The 20,754-nt window shown below is 39.8% G+C and overlaps 2 protein-coding genes across 2 annotated transcripts in view; both read left to right on the top strand.

Annotated features, from left to right (window-relative positions):
* Positions 1-746, top strand: part of LOC141059755 (scavenger receptor cysteine-rich domain-containing protein DMBT1-like) — a gene marked incomplete at its 3' end in the record, with an annotated part of 153,183 nt that extends 152,437 nt beyond the window's left edge. Inside the window, exon 12 of the mRNA XM_073555887.1 lies at positions 502-746. Within this exon, the coding sequence (XP_073411988.1) occupies positions 502-746 (245 nt within the window). The remainder of the gene's footprint in view (positions 1-501) is intronic.
* Positions 747-844: 98 nt separating this feature from the next.
* Positions 845-20,754, top strand: part of LOC141059752 (scavenger receptor cysteine-rich domain-containing protein DMBT1-like) — a 45,715-nt gene continuing 25,805 nt past the window's right edge. The window contains 8 exon segments of the mRNA XM_073555886.1: positions 845-929; positions 2,564-2,890; positions 5,751-6,083; positions 7,801-8,112; positions 9,814-9,899; positions 10,720-10,966; positions 15,331-15,399; positions 15,402-15,656. Coding sequence (XP_073411987.1) covers positions 845-929; positions 2,564-2,890; positions 5,751-6,083; positions 7,801-8,112; positions 9,814-9,899; positions 10,720-10,966; positions 15,331-15,399; positions 15,402-15,656 — 1,714 coding nt within the window.

Below are 20,754 nucleotides of genomic sequence, written 5' to 3'. Positions count from 1 at the left end.
GAATCTACACACATTAAGTTAATAAAAAGAAGAAAAAAAAAAAAAGAAAAAAAAAAAAACAGTCCGTCGCTCCTCTGATCTCTCCCCATTAAATGCCCTCATTAAAGACCCCCCCCACACTCAAAATTTAGCACCACTATCCAAGACAAAGTCCTAACAAATTGTTAGTGGAATCACGGTCATTTACTGAACTGTTCCCACAATTTTGCAGGTTTTAGGGGAAAATGCTCACAAATCTAAACACAAATCCAAATGAGTTGCGTTCCTGCCAGATTTGAGATTGTTGAACATTTTCCAAAAAAGTCCGCTCATCAATATTTATAATTTTTTTAAAAAATCTGCATTTAGTTATTAAACATTATAAAGGGATGAAAAAGCAGGGTATTTATTAACAATAACGCAAATACTGGTGGTTGTGAGCACATAGGGGACCTGTCTGGTTCCCTATAAGATAATTTACAATAAAATGTTTTTAGAAATGACCATTCTCCTTTTTTTTAGGTTCTTTAGGTTCAGACTTGTCTTTAAGACTGGTAAATGGCAATGGTCAATGTAACGGTCGTGTAGAAATCCTTTATAATGGAGCATGGGGAACTGTGTGTGATGATTATTTTGATCTGAATGCTGCACAAGTTGTATGCCGGCAGTTAAATTGTGGCCAAGCTCTTGCATTTAATGGCAGTGCTGCATTTGGTCAAGGACAAGGGGTAATTGTATTGGATGATGTGCAATGCACCGGCAATGAACAACGTGTATGGGACTGTCTTCACCAACCATTTACAGTACATAACTGTGGACATAATGAAGATGTTGGAGTTGTCTGCTCAGGTATATTTTCGAAATGATGAAATCTTATTCAGTCATCTCACATCATGTTGTTTGCATAGATGTTAAAATAACCCACATTTTCATATTTTCTACAACTAAGGGTAACTCAAACAATAAATATTCTTTTTTATTAGAAAATCTTAATGGACTGGAGGTACTTTGGTTCCTTCCCCATTAAATCCAAAATGTTAAGGGGCTTTATAAGGTAGTATGATGCCTTTGTGAGGTGTACTGACACCACAATAATGAGATGCTGATGGGATTCTTTTACAGGGTTTTATTCCACAATAATTATTAATGTTATTTTTGACTATTAATAACCAATATTCAGCTAATATTAGATTAGGAAATGTGTCCTCCTGCCTTCATTAGAATTTTAGCACATTTTAGATTAGTAAATGTGGCCTACTGACAGTACCAGAATATTGGCACAAATGATTTAGATTAGGAAATGTGGCCCCTTGCCTGCACCACAATATTAGTACAAACAATTTAGATTAGGAAATGTGGTCTCCTGCATGCACTGCAATAATAAAACAGAAAATTTAGTGTCAATGGACCAAACTATTGTCAGAAAGGATTGAGATTAAAAAATGCAGGCTGGTGTCTGGACCACACTATTAGCTGAAAGGATTTAGATTCTGAAATATGACGAACTGCCTGTAACACCATATTAGCATAAATACATTAGATAAAGAAATGTGGTCTCCTTTTTGAACCACAAAATTTTAGCTCAAACAAGTTTGATAAGGAAACATGGACTCTTGCTGGCACCACAATATTAGCTCAAAACATCATGATGGGGAAACCTGGCCTTCTGCCTGCACCACAATATTTGCCCAAACAATTTTCATTAGGAAAAATGGCATCTTGCCTTCACCATAATGTTAGTCCAAACGATTTTCACCAGGAAATGTAGCCTCCTGCCTGCACCACAATATTAATCCTATTAATTATGATTAGGAAATGTGGCCTCCTAACTATTAGCACAATCATTTTAGATTATGGAAGGTTGATTTTACACAGGATCCTATATAACTGAAGTAGCTGACAATAAACTGCATTTCTAACTATCTGACAACTTAGGCAGCCTCTCTCTACGGTTACACTGACAAAATCACGAATCCCACACAACATCTTCGCTTTTTATTTGGAGAGGGACATGTGATTTTGGCAGCCAATTCCAGAAGCACTTGTGTCTGAATATTGTGGATGGTATTTGTGCAGTGATTGTCAGCCAGAATCTACACACATTTGGTTAATATAAAGAAGAAAAAAATTTAAAAAAGAAAAACAGTCCGTGGCTTCTCTGACCTCTCCCCATTAAATGCCCTCATTAAAGACCCCCCCACTCAAAATTCAGCACCACTAATCAAGACAAAATCCTAACAAAGCGTTAGTGGAATCACGGTCATTTACTGAACTGTTCCCGGAATTTTGCAGGTTTTAAGGGAAAATGTTCATAAATCTAAACACAAATCCAAATGAGCTGAGTTCCAGCCAAATTTTAGATTGTTGAACATTTTCCAAAAAAGTCCGCTCATCACTATTTTTATCATTTTTTTTTTTAAATCTGCATTAAGTATTAAACACTATAAAGGGATGAAATAGCAGGGTATTTTCTAACAATAACACAAATGCTGGTGGTTGTGAGCACATAGGGGACCTGTCTGGTTCGCTTTAGGATAATTTACAATAAAATGTTTTTAGAAATGACCATTCTCCTTTTTTTTAGGTTCTTTAGGTTCAGACTTGTCTATAAGATTGGTAAATGGCAATGGTCAATGCAACGGTCGTGCAGAAATCCTCTATAATGGAGCATGGGGAACTGTGTGTGATGATTATTTTGATCTGAATGCTGCACAAGTTGTATGCCGGCAGTTAAATTGTGGCCAAGCTCTTGCATTTAATGGCAGTGCTGCATTTGGCCAAGGACAAGGAGTAATTGTATTGGATGATGTGCAATGCACCGGCAATGAACAACGTGTATGGGACTGTCTGCACCAACCATTTACAGTACATAACTGTGGACATAATGAAGATGTTGGAGTTGTCTGCTCAGGTATATTTCCTTAATAACGAAATCTTGTTCAGCCATCTCACATCATGTTGTTTGCATAGATGTTAAAGTAATCCACATTTTCATATTTTCTACAACTAAGGGTAACTCAAACAATAAATATTTTTTTTCATAAGAAAATCTTAATGGACTGGAGGTATTTTGGTTCCTTCCCCATTAAGTCCAAAATGTTAAGGGGTTTTAAGAGGTAGTAGGATGCCTTTGTGAGGTGCATTTACACCACAATAATTAGATGCTGATGGGATTCTGTTACAGGGTTTCATTCCACATAATAATTATTACTGTTATGTTTGACAATTAATAACCAATATTCAGCTAATATTAGATTAGGACAGGTGTCCTTCTGCCTGCATCAAAATTTTAACACAATTTAGATTAGGAAATGTGGCCTTCTGCCTGCACCAGAATATTAGCACAAACGATTTATATTAGGAAATGTGGTCTCCTGCCTCCTGCGTGCACTGCAATAATAGAACTGAAGATTTAGTGTGTATGGACTAAACTATTGTCAAAGAGGATTGAGATTTAAAAATGTAGGCTGGTGTCTGTAACACAATATTAGCTGAAAGGATTTAGAATCTGAGATGTTACATCCTGCCTTTAAATCTATATTAGCACAAATAATTTAGATAAAGAAATGAGGCCTCCTTTTTAAACCACTAAATTTTAGCCCAAACAAGTCTGATTAGGAAACATGAACCCTTGCTGGCACCACAATATTAGCCCAAAACATCATGATTGGGAAACGTGGCCTTCTGCCTGCACCACAATATTAGCCCAAACAATTTTCATTAGGAAATATGGATTCCTGCATGCACCACAATGTTAGTCCAAATGATTTTCATTAGGAAATGTAGCCTCTTTTCTGCACCACAATATTAATCGAAATTATTGTGATTAGGAAATGTGGCTTCCTAACTATTAGCACAATCATTTTAGATGATGGAAGGTTGATTTTACACAGGATCCTATATACCTGAAGTAGCTGACAAAAAACTGCATTTCCAACTATCTGACAACTTGCAATAGCCATAGAAGCAGCCTCTCTCTACTGTTTCACTGACAACATCACGACACCCAAACAACATCTTTGTTTTTTATAAGGAGAGGGACATGTGATTTTGGCAGCCAATTGCAGAAGCACTTGTGTCTGGACATTATGGATGGTATTTGTGCTGTGATTGGCTGCCAGAATCTACACATTATAAGTTAAAATAAAGAAGAAAAAAATTTAAACAGTCTGTCGCTCCTCTGACCTCTCCCCATTAAATCGCCTCATTAAAGACCCCCCCACTAAAAATTCAGTGCCACTATCCAAGACAAAGTCCTAACAAATCGTTAGTGGAATCACGGTCATTTACTGAACTGTTCCCGGAATTTTGCAGGTTTTAAGGGAAAATGCTCATAAATCTAAACACAAATTTAAATGAGCTGCGTTCCTGCCAAATTTGAGATTGTTGAACGTTTTTCAAAACAGTCAGCTCATCACTACTTATAATTTTTTTTTAAATCTGCATTTAGGTATTAAACACTAAAAAGGGATGAAAATGCATGGTAATTATTAACCATTAGATTAGGAAATGTGGCCTTCTGCCTGCACCAGAATATTAGCACAAATGATTTAGACTATGTAATAAGGCCCCTTACCTGCACCACAATAGTAGCACAAACAATTTAGATTAGGAAATGTGGTTTCATGCCTCCTGCGTGCACTGCAATAATAAAAAGAAAATTTAGTGTGTATGGACCAAACTATTGCCAGAAAGGATTTAGATTAAAAAATGCAGGCAGGTGTCTGGACCACACTATTACCTGAAAAGATTTAGATTCTGAAATATGACGAACTGCCTGTAACACCATATTAGCATAAATACATTAGATAAAGAATTGTGGCCTCCTTTTTGAACCACAAAATTTTATCTCAAACAAGTTTGATAAGGAAACATTGACTCTTGCTGGCACCACAATATTAGCCCAAATGATTTTCATTAGGAAATGTAGCCTCCTTCCTGCACCACAATATTAATCCAAATTATTGTGATTAGGAAATATGGCCTTCTGCCTGCACCAAACTATTAACACAATCATTTTAGATGATGGAAGGTTGATTTTACACAGGATCCTATATAGCTGAAGTAGCTGAGAAAAAACTGCATTTCTAACTATCTGACAACTTGCAACAGCCATAGTAGCAGCCTCTCTCTACAGTTTCACTGACAAAATCACGACACCCACACAACATCTTCGCATTTTAAATATTGAGGGATATGTTATTTTGGCAGCAAATTGCAGAAGCACTTGTGTCTGGACATTGTGGATGGTATTTGTGCTGTGATTGGCTGCCAGAATCTACACATTCTAAGTTAATATAAAGAAGAAAAAAAATTTAAAAAAGAAAAAAAAAAAACAGTCCGTCGCTCCTTTGACCTCTAACCATTAAATCCCCTCATTAAAGACCTCCCACTCAAAATTCAGCACCACTATCCAAGACAAAGTCCTAACAAATCGTTAGTGGAATCACGGTCATTTACTGAACTGTTCCCGGAATTTTGCAGGTTTTAAGGGAAAATGCTCATAAATGTAAACTCAACTCTAAATGAGCTGCGTTCCTGCCAAATTTGAGATTGTTGAACGTTTTCCAAAAAAGTCTGCTCATCACTATTTATAATTTTTTTTTATCTGAGTTTAGATATTAAACACTCTAAAGGAATGAAAAAGCAGGGTATTTATTAACAATAACACAAATGCTGGTGGTTGTGAGCACATAGGAGACCTGTCTGGTTCCCTTTAAGATAATTTACAATAAAATGTTTTTAGAAATGACCATTCTCCTTATTTTTAGGTTCAGACTTGTCTTTACGACTGGTAAATGGCAATGGTCAATGTAACGGTCGTGTAGAAATCCTCTATAATGGAGCATGGGGAACTGTGTGTGATGATTATTTTGATCTGAATGCTGCACAAGTTGTATGCCGGCAGTTAAATTGTGGCCAAGCTCTTGCATTTAATGGCAGTGCTGCATTTGGCCAAGGACAAGGAGTAATTGTATTGGATGATGTGCAATGCACCGGCAATGAACAACGCGTATGGAACTGTCAACACCAACCATTTACAGTACATAACTGTGGACATAATGAAGATGTTGGAGTTGTCTGCTCAGGTATATTTTCGAAATGTTGAAATCTTGTTCAGCCATCACACATCATGTTGTTTGCATAGATGTTAAAGAAATCCACTTTTTCATATTCTCTACAACTAAGGTAGACTGCATCAATAAATATTTTATTTTATAAGAAAATCTTAATGGACTGGAGGTACTTTGGTTCCTTCCCCATTAAGTCCAAAATATTAAGGGGTTTTATATGGTAGTAGGATGCCTTTGTGAGGTGTATTGACACCACAATAATGAGATGCTGATGGGTTTTTGTTACATGGTTTTATTCCACATAATAATTATTAATGTTATGTTTGACTATTAATTACCAATATTCAGCTCATATTAGATTAGGACATGTGTCCACCTGCCTGCATTAGAATTTTTGCACAATTTAGATTAGGAAATGTGGCCTCTTGCCTGCATCACAATAGTAGCACAAACAATTTAGATTAGGAAATATGGTCTCCTGCCTCCTGCGTGCACTGCAGTAGTAAAAAAGAAAATTTAGTGTGTATGGACCAAACTATTGTCAGAAAGGATTGAGATTAAAAAATGCAGGCTGGGTTCTGGACCACACTATTAGCTGAAAGGATTTAGATTCTGAAATATGACGAACTGCCTGTAACACAATATTAGCAAAAATAATTTAGTTAAAGAAATGTTTGCATCTTTTTGAACCACAAAATTTTAGCCCAAACATGTATGATTAGGAAACATGGACTCTTGCTGGCACCACAATATTAGCCCAAAACATCATGATTGAAAAATGTGGCCTTCTGCCTGCACCACAATATTAGCCCAAACAATTTTCATTAGGAAATATGGCCTCCTGCCTGCACTACAATGCTAGTCTAAGCAATTTTCATTAGGAAATGTAGCCTCCTTCCTGCACCACAACAATATTAATCCAAATGATTGTGATTAGGAAATGTGGCCTCCTGCCTGCACCAAAATATTAGCACAATCATTTTAGATGATGGAAGGTTGATTTTACACAGGATCCTATATAGCTGAAGTAGCTGACAAAAAAGAGAATTTCTAACTATCTGACAACTTGCAACAGCCTAGTAGCAGCCTCTCTCTATAGTTACACTGACAAAATCACGACACCCAAACAACATCTTCGTTTTTTATATGGAGAGGGACGTGATTTTGGCAGCCAATTGCAGAAGCACTTGTGTCTGGACATTATGAATGGTATTTGTGCTGTGATTGGCTGCCAGAATCTACACATTATAAGTTAATTAAATGAAGAAAAAAATTTAAAAAAGAAAAAAAAGAAAAACAGTCCATCGCTCCTCTGACCTCTCCCCATGAAATCCCCTCATTTAAGACCCCCACTCAAAATTCAGCACCACTATCCAAGACAAAGTCCTAACAAATGGTTAGTGGAATCACGGTCATTTACTGAATTGTTCCCGGAATTTTGCAGGTTTTAAGGGAAAATGCTCATAAATCTAAACACAAATCTAAATGAGCTGCATTCCTGCCAAATTTGAGATTGTTGAACGTTTTCCAAAAAAGCCTGCTTACCACTTTTTATAATTTTTTTTTTATCTGCATTTAGGTATTAAACACTATAAAGGGATGAAAAAGCAGGGTATTTATTAGCAATAACACAAATGCTGGTGGTTGCGAGCACATAGGGGACCTGTCTGGTTCCCTTTAAGATCATTTACAATAAAATGTTTTTAGAAATGACCATTCTCCTTTTTTTTAGGTTCTTTAGGTTCAGACTTGTCTTTAAGACTGGTAAATGGCAATGGTCAATGTAATGGTCGTGTAGAAATCCTCTATAATGGAGCATGGGGAACTGTGTGTGATGATTATTTTGATCTGAATGCTGCACAAGTTGTATGCCGGCAGTTAAATTGTGGCCAAGCTCTTGCATTTAATGGCAGTGCTGCATTTGGCCAAGGACAAGGAGTAATTGTATTGGATGATGTGCAATGCACCGGCAATGAACAACGCGTATGGGACTGCCTACACCAACCATTTACAGTACATAACTGTGGACATAATGAAGATGTTGGAGTTGTCTGCTCAGGTATATTTTCGAAATGATGAAATCTTATTCAGTCATCTCACATCATGTTGTTTGCATGTTAAAGTAACCCACATTTTCATATTTTCTACAACTAATGGTAATTCAAGCAATAAATATTCTTTTTTTCTTAGAAAATCTTAATGGACTGGAGGTACTTTGGTTCCTTCCCCATTAAGTCCAAAATGTTAAGGGGTTTTATATGGTAGTTGGATGCCTTTGTGAGGTACATTGACATAACAACAATGAGATGCTGATGGGTTTCTGTTTCAGGGTTTTATTCCACATAATAATTATTAATGTTATATTTGACTATTAATAACCAAAATTCAGCTAATATTAGATTAGGAAATGAGTCCTCCTGCCTGCATTAGAATTTTAGCACAATTTAGATAAGGAAATGTGGCCTCCTGCCTGCACCACAGTAGTAGCACAAACAATTTAGATTAGGAAATGTGGTCTACTGCCTGCTGCATGCACTGCAATAATAAAACAGAAGATTTAGTGTGTATGGACCAAATTAATGTCAGAAAGGATTGAGATTAAAAATTGCAGGCTGGTGTCTGGACCACACTATTAGCTGAAATTATTTAGATACTGAAATATGACGAACTGCCTGTAACACCATATTAGCACAAATAATTTAAATAAAGAAATGTGGCCTCCTTTTTGAAACACAAAATTTTAGCCCAAGCAAGTTTGATTAGGAAAACATGGACTCTTGCTGGCACCACAATATTAGCCCAAAACATCATGATTGGGGAAAGTGGCCTTCTGCCTGCACCACAATATTAGCCCAAACAATTTTCATTTGGAATTATGGCCTCCTGCCTGCACCAAAATGTTAGTCCAAACGATTTTCATTAGGAAATGTAGCCTCCTTCCTGCACCACAATATTAATCCAAATAATTATGATTAGGGAATTTGACCTCCTAACAATTAGCACAATCATTTTACATGATGGAAGGTTGATTTTACACAGGATCCTATATAACTGAAGTAGCTGACAAAAAACTGCATTTCTAACTATCTGACAACTTGTAACAGCCATAGTAGCAGCCTCTCTCTACGGTTACACTGACAAAATCACGACACCCACACAACATCTTCATTTTTTATATGGAGAGGAACATGTGATTTTGGCAGCCAATTGCAGAACCATTTGTGTCTGGACATTATGGATGGTATTTGCGCTGTGATTGGCTGCCAGAATCTATACATTATAAGTTAATATAAAGAAGAAAAAAATTTAAAAAATAAAAAAAGTAAAACAGTCCGTTGCTTCTCTGACCTCTCCCCATTAAATCCCATCATTAAAGACCCCCACTCAAAATTCAGCATCACTATCCAAGACAAAGTCCTAACAAGTGGTTAGTGGAATCACAGTCATTTACTGAACTGTTCCTGGAATTTTGCAGGTTTTAAGAGAAAATGCTCATAAATCTAAACATAAATCTAAATGAGCTGCATTCCTTCCAAATTTGAGATTGTTGAAGGTTTTCCAAAAAAGTCCGCTTATCACTATTTGTAATTTTTTTTATCTGCATTTAGGTATTAAACACTACAAACGGAAGAAAAAACAGGGTATTTATTAACAATAACACAAATGCTGGTGGCTGTGAGCACATAGGGGACCTGTCTGGTTCCCTTTAAAATAATTTACAATAAAATGATTTTAGAAATGACCATTCTTCTTTTTTTAGGTTCAGACTTGTCTTTATGACTGGTAAATGGCAATGGTCAATGTAACGGTCGTGTAGAAATCCTCTATAATGGAGCATGGGGAACTGTTATGAATGAGTCACCGGAGGAGAAAAAAACAAAAATGCAAGCTAAGTCCAGAAAACCGGAGAGGTTGGTAGCTAACAGATTGCAGACCCCTGATCCTATTCACACAACTAACAGTAGCCGTGGAGTGTTCCTACAGTGATCCTAGACACCTCGTCACAGCCGGAGAGCTAAATAAGTCTAAAGAAAGAAAGGGGAAATCTAAACTGCCTCAGAGCAGACCCGAAAGCAATAGACAGCCCCCAACATGTATTGTCGGTGAAAACAGATGAAAACACAAACACAGACAGAAAGATAGGCAGAGCAAACGATGGGTCCCAACTAACTAGATAGGAAAGGACAGAAAAGATACTAGCTGCAATCCACAAAAACCCTACCAAAAATGTCCCAACACATCTGATAAGAAAAACGGCCCTGAAGTCACTAGACTTCAAAATCCCTATATCAGCACTCCGATATATTCTGAAGACAGAGCAAAAGAGATTTAAACGATCAGGGACAAAATGGAAATTCAGCAAAGCCCCTGCCGGGGCTGGCTGAACACAAAACTAAGCAAATCAGACAAAATCTCATGGAACAATAACAGAGCAAAACTTAGCTTTCAGAAGACAGGAACTGAACTGGAGGTCAGAGCTCAGAGCAGAGAAATCACCAGCAACCTTACAGGGCATCGGCAGCCTTATATCCACTCAGAGATTCTGGATGTCCAATCGAAATCCACCTGTTCAGATGACAGGTTTCTCCCATCCAAATCAGTTTCACCACCTCCTTTCACCAGCAGAGGGAGTTCATCGGACATCAAAGGTGAACGAGAAAATGAGCTCACAACAGGAACTGTGTGTGATGATTATTTTGATCTGAATGCTGCACAAGTTGTATGCTGGCAGTTAAATTGTGGCCAAGCTCTTGCATTTAATGGCAGTGCTGCATTTGGCCTAGGGCAAGGAATAATTGTATTGGATGATGTGCAATGCTCCGGCAATGAACAACGCGTATGGGACTGTCTGCACCAATCATTTACAGTACATAGCTGTGGACATAATGAAGATGTTGGAGTTGTCTGCTCAGGTATATTTTCGAAATGACAAAATCTTGTTCAGCCATCTCACATCATGTTGTTTGCATAGATGTTAAAGTAATCCACATTTTCATATTTTCATCAACTAAGGGTAACTCAAACAATAAATATTTTACTTTATAAGAAAATCTTAATGGACTGGAGGTACTTTGATTTCTTCCCCATTAAGTCCAAAATGTTAAGGGGTTTTATATGGTAATAGGATGCCTTTGTGAGGTGCATTGACACCACAATAATGAGATGCTGATGGGTTTCTGTTACAAGGTTTTATTCCACATAATAATTATTAATGTTATGATTGACTATTAATAACCAATATTCAGCTAATATTAGATTAGTACATGTGTCCTCCTGCCTGCATTAGAATTTTAGCACAATTTAGATTAGGAAATGTGGCCTCCTGACTGGACAAGAATATTGGCACAAATGATTTAGATTAGGAAATGTGGCCTCTTGCCTGCGCCACAATAGTAGCACAAACAATTTAGATTAGGAAATGTGGTCTCCTGCGTCCTGCGTGCACTGCAATAATAAAACAGAAAATTTAGTGTGTGTGGACCATACTATTGTCAGAAAGGATTGAGATTAAAAAATGCAGGCTAGTGTCTGGACCACACTATTAGCTGAAAGGATTTAGATTCTGAAGTATGACAAACTGCCTGTAACACAATATTAGCATATATTATTTAGATTTATTTTGTGTAGCTTCAGGTAAACAAAGGGGGGGTGGGGTATGTCTCTACATCAACACTAGCTGGTGCTGTGATGTTAACATACTGGGAAAAGGTTGCTCTCCAGATCTAGAGTACCTTGCACTCAATTGTAGACCATTTTACTCTCCAAGAGAGTTTTCATCTATGGTTCTGGTTGCAGTATATATTCCCCCTCAAGCATCTTAAAGCTGCTATTGGTGAATTAGCTTGCAAAATATCAGAATGGGAGAAAGGATCTCCAGAAGCATTTGTGATCGTGATGGGGGACTTTAACAAAGGAAAACTCAACCTGGATCTCCCCAAATTTACTCAACATATAAACTGCTTCACGAGAGAGAACAATACGCTTGATCACTGCTATACAGTCATAAAAGGGGCCTACAGGGCAGTGGGGAGAGCAGCAGTGGGCTTTTCAGATCATTGTCTAATTCATTTAATTCCAGCCTACAGGCAAAGGTTGAAAACATCCAAACCTACAGTTTATACAAAGAAGACATGGTCTGAGGAGGCAAAATTGCAACTACAAGCATGCTTTGAATGCACGACTGGGAGGTATTCCAGGAAACATGCTCGGGTCAGGATGAATGGGTTGATGCAGTGTCCTCATATATCCGTTTTTGTGAAGACACGTTTATTCCATCCAAATCTGTCCACTTTCGGGGAAACAACAAGCCGTGGTTTACAAATAAAGTCAGGTTGATCCGTAAGAGAAAAGAGGAGGCTTATAAAGCAGGCGATATTACTGAATTCAAGAAACTTAGGAACTCGCTATCTAAAGAGATCAAGTTAGTCAAACACGAGTATGCAAAAATTCTGGAGGAAAGGTTCTCATCAAAAGATACTAGATCTGCATGGAGAGGATTAAGAGAGGTAACCAATTATAAAAGCCACCCCACTATCGTGAACCCCAGCAGAAGTCTGGCAGCAGAGTTAAATGAATTCTACTGCAGATTTGAGGCAAGCTCTACACACAGTGGCTATTCATCTCTAAGCTCCTCAGTCTGTTCATATAAAGATCATTCATTGTGCAACACCCAAGTAGTGATCTCCGAGGCAGAGGTGATATGCATCCTGAAGGGACTTAAGGTCAAAAAGGCACCTGGCCCTGATGGTGTATCTCCAATGTGTCTGAAAGTATGTGCTACCCAGCTTGCCCCTATACTGACAAATATATACAACGTGTCACTGAAAGAGTGCGTTGTACCTCAGTGTTGGAAAAATTCCACAATTATCCCTGTCCCCAAGAAAGTGGGATCCTCTGAGTTGAACGACTATAGACCAGTAGCACTCACATCTGTAGCTATGAAAGTCTTCGAAAGAGTTATGATGTCCCACCTGATAAAATTCATGCAGAAGCTATGGGACCCGCTTCAGTTTGCCTATAAGGAGAATCATTCGGCAAACGACACTGTCAATCTGGCACTGAAGTACATTTTGGATCATACAGATGACCTGCACTCATATGTCCGGATTCTTTTCATGGACTTTAGCTCAGCGTTCAATACCATTGATCCGAATTTACTTCATAAGAAAATGGTAGCTCTTGGAGTCCCTCTCAACTTATGCTTGTGGATTTATAACTTCCTGACAGCCAGGATACAGAGTGTAAAAGTTGGACCATTCACTTCGGACACCTTGGTCACAAACATCGGGGCACCTCAGGTGTGTGTTTTGTCCCCGTTACTGTTTCTCTCTATACGAATGATTGCATCTCTTCAGCAGACTCAGTAAAAATCTTGAAATTTGCAGATGATATGACACTGATTGGTCTCATCAGGGGAAATGCTGAAGATTTGTATCGGAGTGAGGTGAAAAGAATATGTGACTGGTGTAAAGCCAATAATCTTGTACTCAACACTAAAAAAACTGCTGAGATGGTTGTGGATTTTAGGAAAGATCAACATGAGATACTTCCAATCTACATCCATGACGAAGTGGTTCTTAGGGTCACAGAGACCAAATTCCTTGGTGTTATCATCTCTCATGATCTTAAATGGGGGAAAAACATGGATGCTGTTATAAGAAAAGCACAACAGAGGATGTTCTTCCTGCGTCAGCTGAAAAGATATGGTTTGTCTAAGAATCTGCTGATCTTATTCTTTAATGCTGTCATCAGATCTGTGATTTGTTCCTCTCTGATAGTCTGGTATGGGGGAGCCACTGCGCATGACAAACTCCGCTTACAAAGGACTTTGAGAACAGCAGAGAGAATTATAGGTTCCCCCCTGCCTAAAATCCAGGATCTTTATGATAAGAGTATTCGATCCCACGCATTGAAAATTTCATCCGATCCCTCTCACGCGGGACACTCCTCATTCCAACTACTCCCTTCAGGACGTCGCTTCAGAGTCCCCAAATGCAGCACCAACCACCATATGAACAGCTTCTATCCACTCTCTGTTCAACAATTAAATCGTCATGTGTAGACTATATACTGTATCTGTCTTGTTAGATGTTACTTGTTGTATCTGTTGTTATATATTATGTTGCCTCTTTGCCACAAAGAATTCCTTGTATATATGTAATGTGTACTTGGCGATAATAAATTTGATTGTTTGATTGATTGATTGAGATAGAGAAATGTGGTCTCCTTTTTGAACCACAAAATTTTAGCTCACACAAGTTTGATAAGGAAACATGGACTCTTGCTGGCACCACAATATTAGCCCAAAACATCATGATTGGGAAAAGTGGCCATCTGCCTGCACCACAATATTATCCCTAACAATTTTCATTAGCAAATATGGCCTCCTGCCTGCACCACAATGTTAGTCCGAACGATGTTCATTAGGAAATGGAGCCTCCTTCCTGCACCACAATATTAATCCAAATTATTGTGATAAGGAAATGTGGCCTCCTGCCTGCACCAAACTATTAGCACAATCATTTTAGATGATGGAAGCTTGATTTTACACAGGATCCTATATAGCTCAATTGCCTGACAAAAAACTGCATTTCTAACTATCTGACAACTTGGACAGCCATAGAAGCAGCCTCTCTCTACAGTTACACTGAAGAAATCACGACACCCACACAACATCTTCGCTTTTTATATGGAGAGGAACATGTGATTTTGGCAGCCAATTGCAGAAGCACTTGTGTCTGGACATTATGGATGGTATTTGTGCTGTGATTGGCTGCCAGAATCTACACATTCTAAGTTAATATAAAGAAGAAAAAAATTTAAATAATAAAAAAAGGAAAACAGTCCGTCGCTCCTGTGACCTCTCCCTATTAAAGCACCTCATTAAAGACCCCCCCACTCAAAATTCAGCACCACTATCCAAGACAAAGTCCTAACAAATCGTTAGTGGAATCACTGTCATTTACTGAAGTGCTCCCGGAATTTTGCAGGTTTTAAGGGAAAATGCTCATAAATCTAAACTCAAATCTAAATGAGCTGCGTTCCTGCCAAATTTGAGATTGTTGAACGTTTTCCAAAAAAGTCCGCTCATCACTATTTATAATTTTGTTTTATCTGCATTTAGGTGTTAAACACTATAAAGGGATGAAAAAGCAGGGCATTTATTAACAATAACACAAATGCTGGTGGTTGTGAGTACATAGGGGACCTGTCTGGTTCCCTTTATGGTCATTTACAAAAAAATGTTTTTAGAAATGACCATTCTCCTTTTTTTAAGGTTCTTTAGGTTCAGACTTGTCTTTAAGACTGGTAAATGGCAATGGTCAATGTAATGGTCGTGTAGAAATCTCTATAATGGAGCATGGGGAACTGTGTGCGATGATTATTTTGATCTGAATGCTGCACAAGTTGTATGCCGGCAGTTAAATTGTGGCCAAGCTCTTGCATTTAATGGCAGTGCTGCATTTGGCCAAGGACAAGGAGTAATTGTATTGGATGATGTGCAATGCACCGGCAATGAACAACGCGTATGGGACTGTCTACACCAACCATTTACAGTACATAACTGTGGACATAATGAAGATGTTGGAGTTGTCTGCTCAGGTATATTTTCGAAATGATGAAATATTATTCATTCATCCCACATCATGTTGTTTGCATAGATGTTAAATTAATCCACATTTTCATATTTTCTACTACTAAGGGCAACTCAAACAATAAATATTTTTTTTATAAGAAAATCTTAATGGACTGGAGCTACTTTGGATCCTTCTCCATTAAGTCCAAAATGTTAAGGGGTTTTATGTGGTAGTAGGATGCCTTTGTGGGGTGTATTGACACCCCAATAATGAGATGCTGATGGGTTTCTGTTACAGGGTTTTATTCCACATAATAATTATTAATGTTATGTTTGACTATTAATAACTAGGGATGCGCGAGCATATTCGTGGGTATTCGGTACTCGGCGAGTAATGCGGTACTCGGTACATTGCGAGTATTTCACTACTCTCCTTGAACTATTCGGTTGTCCCGCCCAGCAGTTGCCAATCACAGTAATGCCATCCCTTCTTGGTTGTGTTGAGGAAATTTGATTGGGTAGATATACCCCGTGTGTGCTGCGGCCTGTCCTAATTAGACAGAGTCTTTGAGCGCTCAAGGAAGAAAGAAAAGAACTGTACACAGAGACAGCGGTCGATTCTTTCAATGCTCTGAAGCTTTATTGTACATACATATATTTATAGATGCATGTAGAAAAGGGTGGTTATCCCATTAACATAAGGCTGAACTTCTTATCTAATTGGTTGGTTTGAATACATGAACATATATGGCAGTGTCCGGCATGAGGGTGACTTAACATCATATGATTTACTCCTATGCATTGTCTTGCAATGTCAGCAAAACTCCGATATCGGCTGTGCATCTGGTCCAAATTCCTCATTTCCCATGTCTGGCAGATATTTCACAAGACAAACAAGACAATGTTATCACAGGACCATATTGGTTCCCTAGACTGGCTCATGGGGTTAGTAGGTCATCTCCAGCAACTGATTACAAAGTTCAAGATAGCTGTGAATGTATATCTATGTGCGCGTATGAGTATATACAGTATATAAGTACATGAGTATATAGCATAAAGCATATTAGCATGCAAGTGAGATCTAGATGAAATACATATAGATATATAGATTTCCATCACAATCCCATCACTTCCATCACTTAGATATCACTTGCCCTAAAATCCTGCTCCTGTCCCAAAGAGCTGCAACTCTTTTATGCTGCCAGTGGGTTGACGCATGCCTAGCGCATATGCCCCCCTCCGCACAGACTTCCGTAAATGGGCGGTCAGGAGATCTGTCCCCAACGGGGGTTTGGTGCAATGTAATCAAAGTCTCTCAGTTAGCAGTCTATGCAGTCAGTGATGTGTATTCTCTATCAGGTAGGTAATTTATTCAGTCAGTTAGGGCATCCACAGCATTATTCCAGCTCAGGTGTATCTTCTGGTATGAGGGCTTTCTTGCAATGCGACGCGTGAATCCAGGTGGGGGTTTTCCCTCCAGGTTGGTGACGTCAGCACTTGGAGAAGTGTTAGGAGTGGCGGAAGGCACTAAATAAAAATTATAAATAAAGTGCCTTCGCCACCCGGGGTCCACCTTGCGGCAGATGGTAAGACCGCTGCCAGGAGGTGGCAGAATATAATGCGGTAGAGTGCACGGGGTTATTACATCACCCTGGTGCACTGGGCAAGCTCAGTTAAACTCACAGAGCTGCCAGCATAAGCAGAAAAAGAAAAGCGCTGAGTCTGTTTAACTCACAGGGACTCAGCGACACAGACGCGGTAATTGGTCACAGGAGAGGTGAAAGCTGACGGCACCAACTCCGTCTAGACCTACCGTATACGTCTGTGGCAGAGACGTCGCAAACGCGGACATACACTGTGCTGCAACCAAAGCGTGGCAGGAACGCAGCCGCAAAGAGGACTCTGCTATCAGGCAAGTGCAATACTGATGCTAAGGTGCTGTGGCAGGGATGCAATGGCGCGCTGGCACTGTAACTGACTAGACCGACACTCTGTCACCATTCGTATTAACCAAGGGAAGGGTTTTCTTAATGTGTCAGTCACCAGTCCATGCATCCATCACCATACACACACAGCATAATATGCTACACTAGCGTATGGTGGAATGGCCTTGCGCACTTTTTATAGCGCACGGGACCTTCCGGAAATCTCCAGGAGTCCAGGAAGAGCCAATAGGATCCGGAGCGGGACCTGAGCACCTGACTCCTGAAGTCCAATAGGAGCTCGTCCCGTGAGCATGCCCAATAGATGGAATAAAGGACTTAGTCTCTGGAGACAGTTGTTGTGAGACAATCTCCTCAGCAATCCCTTCTGCTGCAGCAGATGGGCAAGAGACTGCAGCATGTGAGAATCTGGGTTTCTGTATAGACGTGTCAGAAACCAGATTCCTAACAAGAAGGGCCATCAAATATGGGATCGAGTGCTCTCCTTACAAACTTTTTCCCCCAACACTCAGTCTCCTGACTTCAGGGCGTGCATACCAGGCACCGAATCTGGACCTGGCAATGAAGGAAAAAACTCGAGAATGGACACTAGCAAGATTCTTGAAAAATTCAATTACACAAGCAGACAAAGTATCACATTGCATAGTGAACTGCTAAGGGAAGAATACCCCTAACCTGGGTGTGGACCCAAATAAAATATAATTTTGGTGACAGCTTTTTCTGAGCCTATGGGAGTGTCTAATGCCATGGTTTGTCTGTTTCTTGGGCAATTTTTTAACATGCTGTTCCTAAATGTCCCACTTAGTCTATGGTGTGGGATGGTGGGAAGTGTGTAGGCCTAAGTCTGACCCTACTGCTGATCAGATCTCTTGTGTCACGTTTACTGTGAAGGTGGGTCCCTGATCACTTGCTATCACTTCTGGAACCCCCCATATCTGCACACTAATTTTGAGAGTAGCTCCTTTGGTCAAACAATCAGTAGATTTGGTTTCCAGTACCATCTCTATGCTGATGACACCCAATTATACGCTTCTTCCCCTGACATTACGCCAGCCTTTCTAGAAAACACCGGTGATTGTCTAAACGCTGTGTCTAACATCATGTCCTCACTCTATTTGAAACTGAACCTGTCAAAGACTGAACTCCTTGGGTTTCCTCCCTCTACTATTGTACCTATACCCGACATTGCCATTTCTATGTGTGGTTCCACTATTACTCCCCAGCAACATGCCCATTTTCTTTGGGTCATACTTGACTCTGAGCTTCCCTTCGCCCCCCACATTCGATCACTGGCTCGCTCTTGTCACCTGCATGTCTAAAGCATCTCTAGAATTCGACCATTTCTTACTTTTGACTCTGCAAAAACTCTTACTGTTTCTCTTATTCATTCTCGTCTCGACTATTGTAACTCTCTTCTAATCGGTCTCCCTCTTACCAAACTCTCCCCTCTCCAATCTGTCTTGAATGCTGCAGCCAGGATCATATTTCTCACCAATCGTTACACTGATACCTCTACCTTTGGCCAGTCATTACACTGGCTACCCATCCACTCCAGAATTCAGTTTAAACTTATTACCCTCACCCACAAAGCCCTCCATGGCTCAGCACCACCCTACATCTCCTCCCTTGTTTCAGTATACCACCCTACCCGCGCCCTCCGCTCTGCTGATGACCTGAGGTTAGCATCCTCAGAACCACCCACTCCCGTCTCCAAGACTTTACACGTGCTGTGCCAATTCTTTGGAATGCACTTCCCAGGTCAATACGATTAGTCCCCAATCTCCACAATTTTAAGCGTGCACGGAAAACGCATTTATTCAGACTTGCCTATCGCCTCAACACATTAACCTAATCTATCCCTGTGTGGCACAGCCAAAAGTTTTACCATAACCAGGTTGCCCGCATCATGTTCCCACATGCTTTATGCATCCATTAGCCCTCTGTGTTTGTACTGTTACACACTTAACCTTATGGATGGTCCATACAATCAGGGTAACTGTTACCACCCACCTTTCGTGTCTCCCTTTTTTCCTCATAGATAGTAAGCTTGCGAGCAGGGCCCTCATTCCTCTTGGTATTTGTTATAATCTATGTGATTATTGTTATGCTGTAATGTCTATTGTCTGTACAAATCCCCTCTTAAATGCAAAGTGCTGCGGAATATGTCGGCGCTATAGAAATAAAATTTATTATTATTATTTGCAGTAGTCTTCGCCAACTGGTTCCTTACTCAGAAATCTTCAGGCCAGATGATGTGGGGGAACTTTTCCTACTTGTCAATGTTGCATTTGTCGGAGGCCAGACAGCTACTGGGAATTTGGCTGTTAAGGTGGGAGTCCAGTCCAATCAGGTCATTCATCTGTGTCTTCAGTTCTGTGCGGGGGGCCATGTGTCCATTGAACCACCATAGGGTACATACTTTGAGGTAGACTAGGTCTGTCTTGAGGTAGACGTTTGAGGTAGACGTTTGAGGTAGACAGGTTTTTTGGAGCCCACTGCTTTTGCCCCTTCAACATCCAGCTTTCCTTCTCCTCCTTTCGAGTCTGGTCCTGCTACTTTTTGTACAGGTTCCAGGAAGTCATTTTGTCAGGTTTCCTTGTGTTCAGTCGTCATGTAGTAGCCGTCCGGCTCTGCCACCTCTCCCATATTTCCATATTGTCTTAATCTGGCTGCTGCTTTGGCTGCCATGTCTGCCATGTTGATACCCCGTGCCTCTACTGTGTTCAGTTTTCCATGTGCCTTGACCATTAACACTGCCACCACTTTTAGAAGTTGAAGAGCGTCCAGCAGGTCCCTGATGGCTCCATGATGCTTCATGGTTGACCAGCTTGCTGTGATGAAGTCTCTGCAGTTTTGTCCTTCGCAATCTGGAAGGCCTTCATTAGTGCTATCAGTTCCACTTCTTGGGCTGACAAACTTCTGGACCATAAGATGTCTTGATTTCTGGTCACTGCATAACCCGTGTGGAACCTTCCTTCATCATCTGCAAAAACTGCAGCCATCTACGGTATCTTGCAGATTTTTTCTCTGAAGAGTCCATATCCACATCCCCATCCCCCCCTTGGGAGTGGGAGTAGAGACAGGTAACGGCTGAGAGCACTGAAGAGTGGTGGAGAGCGGATCTCCAGTGGTTGTCCAAGAATGACATCAGCAGCCTTGTCAGGACAGCGTGTGTTGCAAA

This window comes from Dendrobates tinctorius, unplaced genomic scaffold (assembly GCF_039654945.1).
Source record: "Dendrobates tinctorius isolate UK_male_01 unplaced genomic scaffold, ASM3965494v1 ptg000230l, whole genome shotgun sequence".
NCBI classification, from domain to species: domain Eukaryota; kingdom Metazoa; phylum Chordata; class Amphibia; order Anura; family Dendrobatidae; genus Dendrobates; species Dendrobates tinctorius.
This window is presented reverse-complemented; position numbering and strand designations above follow the sequence as displayed.